At 49.7% G+C, this 6,000-nt stretch overlaps 1 protein-coding gene across 2 annotated transcripts in view; it reads right to left on the minus strand.

Annotated features, from left to right (window-relative positions):
- LOC135544063 (coronin-6-like) overlaps nucleotides 1-6,000 on the minus strand; it is a 44,388-nt gene that overhangs the window by 30,872 nt on the left and 7,516 nt on the right. For both annotated transcript variants that reach the window (XM_064971430.1, XM_064971429.1), the window contains exon 2: nucleotides 5,759-5,958. In XM_064971430.1, coding sequence (XP_064827502.1) covers nucleotides 5,759-5,956 — 198 coding nt within the window. In that variant the 5' untranslated portion in view covers nucleotides 5,957-5,958. The remainder of the gene's footprint in view (nucleotides 1-5,758; nucleotides 5,959-6,000) is intronic.

The raw sequence follows: 6,000 nt of genomic DNA on the forward strand, positions 1-6,000 counted from the left end.
ACCATGTCTCTCCCACTCCTCTTCCCTCTGTCTGTCCAGCCCTCTAATATACAGTATAACCATGTCTCTCCCACTCCTCTTCCCTCTGTCTGTCCAGCCCTCTAATATAGAGTATAACCATGTCTCTCCCACTCCTCTTCCCTCTGTCTGTCCAGCCCTCTAATATACAGTATAACCATGTCTCTCCCACTGCTCTTCCCTCTGTCTGTCCCGCCCTCTAATATACAGTATAACCATGTCTCTCCCACTCCTCTTCCCTCTGTCTGTCCAGCCCTCTAATATACAGTATAACCATGTCTCTCCCACTCCTCTTCCCTCTGTCTGTCCAGCCCTCTAATATACAGTATAACCATGTCTCTCTCTCTCTCCCACTCCTCTTCCCTCTGTCTGTCCAGCCCTCTAATATACAGTATAACCATGTCTCTCCCACTCCTCTTCCCTCTGTCTGTCCAGCCCTCTAATATACAGTATAACCATGTCTCTCCCACTCCTCTTCCCTCTGTCTGTCCAGCCCTCTAATATACAGTATAACCATGTCTCTCCCTCTCTCCCACTCCTCTTCCCTCCGTCTGTCCAGCCCTCTAATATACAGTATAACCATGTCTCTCCCACTCCTCTTCCCTCTGTCTGTCCAGCCCTCTAATATACAGTATAACCATGTCTCTCCCACTCCTCTTCCCTCCGTCTGTCCAGCCCTCTAATATACAGTATAACCATGTCTCCTCCTCTCTCCCACTCCTCTTCCCTCTGTCTGTCCAGCCCTCTAATATACAGTATAACCATGTCTCTCCCACTCCTCTTCCCTCTGTCTGTCCAGCCCTCTAATATACAGTATAACCATGTCTCTCCCACTCCTCTTCCCTCTGTCTGTCCAGCCCTCTAATATATATATATATATATATAAAAAACTCTCTTTACTCTGAAGTGAACAGGATATTCAGTCATTTCAGTTCGCTCTTCATTTCACACACCTTGGTTGGAGAGCGAGGTAGCGGCAGTGTTCCTCTCTTTCTCTCTCTCACTCTCTCTCTCCGCCTCGCTCTCTTTGTCTGTCTGTTTTTCACTAATAGATAGACAGACAGTTGTTCAGATTTACTGTCAGTTTCAGAGATCAGAATATGTTTGCATCAATGTGATGTTCCCCGGTCCCAAAACCCTGTTGGGCCAATTGTGCGCCACCCTATGGGACTCCCAATCACGGCAAGTTGTGATACAGCCTGGAATGGAATCAGAGTATCTGTACCAGGGTGTCTGTACCAGGGTATCTGTACCAGGGTATCTGTACCAGGGTGTCTGTACCAGGGTGTCTGTACCAGGGTGTCTGTACCAGGGTGTCTGTACCAGGGTGTCTGTACCAGGGTATCTGTACCAGGGTGTCTGTACCAGGGTGTCTGTACCAGGGTGTCTGTACCAGGGTGTCTGTACCAGGGTGTCTGTACCAGGGTGTCTGTAGTGATGCCTCTAGCACTGAGATGCAGTGCCTTAGACCGCCGCGCCACTCGGGAGCCCCGGTAGAGCAAACTTTTGTGAGAATCTCTACGGCCCCCAAGGAATCAGTGATGTCAGCTGGGTACGGCAGGATATCCCACTGGGTACGGCAGGATATCCCACTGGGTACGGCAGGGTATCCCACTGGGTACGGCAGGATATCCCACTGGGTACGGCAGGATATCCCACTGGGTACGGCAGGGTATCCCACTGGGTACGGCAGGGTATCCCACTGGGTACGGCAGGATATCCCACTGGGTACGGCAGGGTATCCCACTGGGTACGGCAGGGTATCCCACTGGGTACGGCAGGGTATCCCACTGGGTACGGCAGGATAAACCACTGGGTACGGCAGGATATCCCACTGGGTACGGCAGGATATCCCACTGGGTACGGCAGGGTATCCCACTGGGTACGGCAGGATATCCCACTGGGTACGGCAGGGTATCCCACTGGGTACGGCAGGATATCCCACTGGGTACGGCAGGATATCCCACTGGGTACGGCAGGATAAACCACTGGGTACGGCAGGATATCCCACTGGGTACGGCAGGATATCCCACTGGGTACGGCAGGATATCCCACTGGGTACGGCAGGGTATCCCACTGGGTACGGCAGGATATCCCACTGGGTACGGCAGGGTATCCCACTGGGTACGGCAGGGTATCCCACTGGGTACGGCAGGATATCCCACTGGGTACGGCAGGATATCCCACTGGATACGGCAGGGTATCCCACTGGGTACGGCAGGGTATCCCACTGGGTACGGCAGGATATCCCACTGGGTACGGCAGGATATCCCACTGGGTACGGCAGGGTATCCCACTGGGTACGGCAGGATATCCCACTGGGTACGGCAGGATAAACCACTGGGTACGGCAGGATATCCCACTGGGTACGGCAGGGTATCCCACTGGGTACGGCAGGGTATCCCACTGGGTACGGCAGGATATCCCACTGGGTACGGCAGGATATCCCACTGGGTACGGCAGGGTATCCCACTGGGTACGGCAGGATATCCCACTGGGTACGGCAGGATATCCCACTGGGTACGGCAGGATAAACCACTGGGTACGGCAGGATAAACCACTGGGTACGGCAGGATATCCCACTGGGTACGGCAGGATATCCCACTGGGTACGGCAGGATATCCCACTGGGTACGGCAGGATATCCCACTGGGTACGGCAGGATATCCCACTGGGTACGGCAGGATAAACCACTGGGTACGGCAGGATAAACCACTGGGTACGGCAGGATATCCCACTGGGTACGGCAGGATATCCCACTGGGTACGGCAGGATATCCCACTGGGTACGGCAGGATATCCCACTGGGTACGGCAGGATATCCCACTGGGTACGGCAGGATATCCCACTGGGTACGGCAGGGTATCCCACTGGGTACGGCAGGATAAACCACTGGGTACGGCAGGATATCCCACTGGGTACGGCAGGGTATCCCACTGGGTACGGCAGGGTATCCCACTGGGTACGGCAGGGTATCCCACTGGGTACGGCAGGGTATCCCACTGGGTACGGCAGGATATCCCACTGGGTACGGCAGGATATCCCACTGGGTACGGCAGGGTATCCCACTGGGTACGGCAGGGTATCCCACTGGATACGGCAGGGTATCCCACTGGATATGGCAGGGTATCCCACTGGGCAAAAACTGGTTGAACCAACGTTGTTTACAAGTCATTTCAACCAAAACATAAATGTGATAACGTTGAATCAACGTGGAAAACTGATTGGATTTGAAAAAAGTCATCAACGTAAGGGAATTTAGTATTTTTTTCACCCAACTTTTAACCTAATGTCACGGCCGTTGTTGGTGGAAGAAGGTGAGGACCAAAGCGTAGCGTGGTTTGTGTTCATGATGTTAATATTTAATGAATCAAACTGAACACTGAAATACAAAACAACAAAGTGAAAGAACGAAACGACAACGAAACAGTCCTGTCTGGTGAAGACACACAACAGAAAATATAAATCACCCACCACTCAAAGGGGGAAAACAGGCTGCCTAAGTATGGTTCTCAATCAGGGACAACGATTGACAGCTGCCTCTGATTGAGAACCATACCAGGCCAAACACAGAAATACCAAATCATAGAAAAAAGAACATAGACTGCCCACCCAACTCACGCCCTGACCATACTAAAACAAAGACATCACAAAGGAACTAAGGTCAGAACGTAACACCTAAATCCAATGACGTGGTGACATGTTTTGTTATTGTTACGTTGAATTCACGTTAGTTGACAACTCAACCAAATGTAAATCAAAACCATACGCTGAACTGACGTCTGTGCCCGTTGGCAGTCGCCACGCCGTAGCTCAAGACCAACAATGTAAAAGTAGGCTACAAAAACTCCTCGGAGAGTGAAGGGCGAAACGTGAGACTCGGGGAGAGCAGGGGGGGGATAGAGAGAAAGGCGAAACGTGAGACTCGGGGAGAGCAGGGGGGGGATAGAGAGAAAGGCGAAACGTGAGACTCGGGGAGAGCAGGGGGGGGATAGAGAGAAAGGCGAAACGTGAGACTCGGGGAGAGCAGGGGGATAGAGAGAAAGGCGAAACGTGAGACTCGGGGAGAGCAGGGGGGGGATAGAGAGAAAGGCGAAACGTGAGACTCGGGGAGAGCAGGGGGGATAGAGAGAAGGGCGAAACGTGAGACTCTGGGAGAGCAGGGGGTGTAGAGAGAAGGTTGAAACGTGAGACTCTGGGAGAGCAGGGGGTGTAGAGAGAAGGTTGAAACGTGAGACTCTGGGAGAGCAGGGGGGAGAGAAGGGCGAAACGAGAGAGAGAGGGGAGAGGGGATTCATTTTCTCTCAGCCTCATGGCAAAATGTGCAAAATAACATGACATTAGCTATAAAATTAGAAAATTGATCTCTTTGCCCCATAGCAAAATAAATCCCCCAAAATAATTGTAAAAATAACATTTTGGGAAAGGGGGACTTGCTCGCACCTTACGGGGGGGTCCTGTGAAACTGCGTTATGCCACTGATTGGAAGTGAACTCTCACACAAACACAATATTGACTGAATATATAACTTTTCAATTGACCTCAGTCGTGCTCACACAATGAACGCTGTTCCCATCAGGCATATCAGCTAGACTAGAGAAAGGTAACACACCACTCTGACATTTTAACAAAACACAATCTGGGACCTAAGACTTAGCTCAGACTATAGAAGTTCACTGAGATGTATATATCTGACAACACAGTCCAATTCAACTGTCCAACACAGAAAGCTCATCGTGTTCAAAATATTTTGTTAAATCACCTCTGAGGAACTTCAAACCAAGGCTGGGATTCAAACAAACTGACATCGCACTGCACTTGACTTTCAAAGGCCAGTTCCCTGACTTTAGCAGAGATCACATTCGATGTAAATGACACGGATATCAGCTGAAGCATAAATCACCTTTAAAAGTCAAGTACAGTGCGATGTCTGTGCATTGTGTTTTGCTGATTTGAACTTGTCCCTGAGTTTTCCCTATCACTCCCATTTGATTGGCAGTGGCTATTAAGTTAGGTTAGTACTGGTAGTGGCTTTTGAAACAAATCCGCACCATGGATGACAGACGACTTTCAGGATAAGTTCAAATATACAGGGCAAAGGTCAAAAACGGATAAAGCGACAATCAGCAGCTGAAACAATAACAAAAGCATCTGTCTCTTGTTTCTGTAGAAAGCTGAGGGATGTCAAGCTCAAATTCATAGACGACTATGGATGCATAGAGACCATCCATGATATCAAATGTATAGTTTTAACCAGGTTTTGAGGCTATATGGTGGGTTGTAAAAAAATATTTACTTTATTTACAAACATTGGAGTAAAACAAGCTTATATTTTTGGTTCTGATTGGCTACGACAGTTGAACTAATTTGACCCCATAGACACTGTATATTCGATAGGCAAAGACTTGAAAAACTACAGATTTCCCACTTCCTGGTTGGATTTGTTCTCAGGTTTTTTCCTGCCATATGAGTTCTGTTATACTCACAGACATCATTCAAACAGTTTTAGAAATTTCAGAGTGATTTCTATCCAAATCTAGTAATACTATGCATATATTAGCAACTGGGACTGAGTAGCAGGCAGTTTACTCTGGGCACCTTATTCATCCAAGCTACTCAATACTGCCCCCAGCCATAACAAGTTAAGGTTTGACTGAAACCTCCAGCCCCATCCCTTAGCTGTTTACCAAAAAAAAAGTGTCAGGGTGTCTACTTTGTTGTTGCCTTTAAGGGCTGACTTACCTTAGAGAGGGGCAGGACGAGGAAGGCTCCGCCCCCGCTGGACTCCACAATGACGGCCAGGAACTTTGGGTTGACGGCACAGAACGAGCTGTCCCACGTCACCTTGGAAACGCGTATGTCATCATAGCCCTGCTCCGTCTTCCCCGCCTGTCCGAAGACGTGCCGGAACTTACTCTGTCGTACGATGCTGCGACTCATCGCTATGGAAACAAAGAAGGGAGGGGGTAAAGATGGAGAGAGAT

The sequence above is a fragment of the Oncorhynchus masou genome, chromosome 8, assembly GCF_036934945.1.
Source record: "Oncorhynchus masou masou isolate Uvic2021 chromosome 8, UVic_Omas_1.1, whole genome shotgun sequence".
NCBI lineage: Eukaryota > Metazoa > Chordata > Actinopteri > Salmoniformes > Salmonidae > Oncorhynchus > Oncorhynchus masou.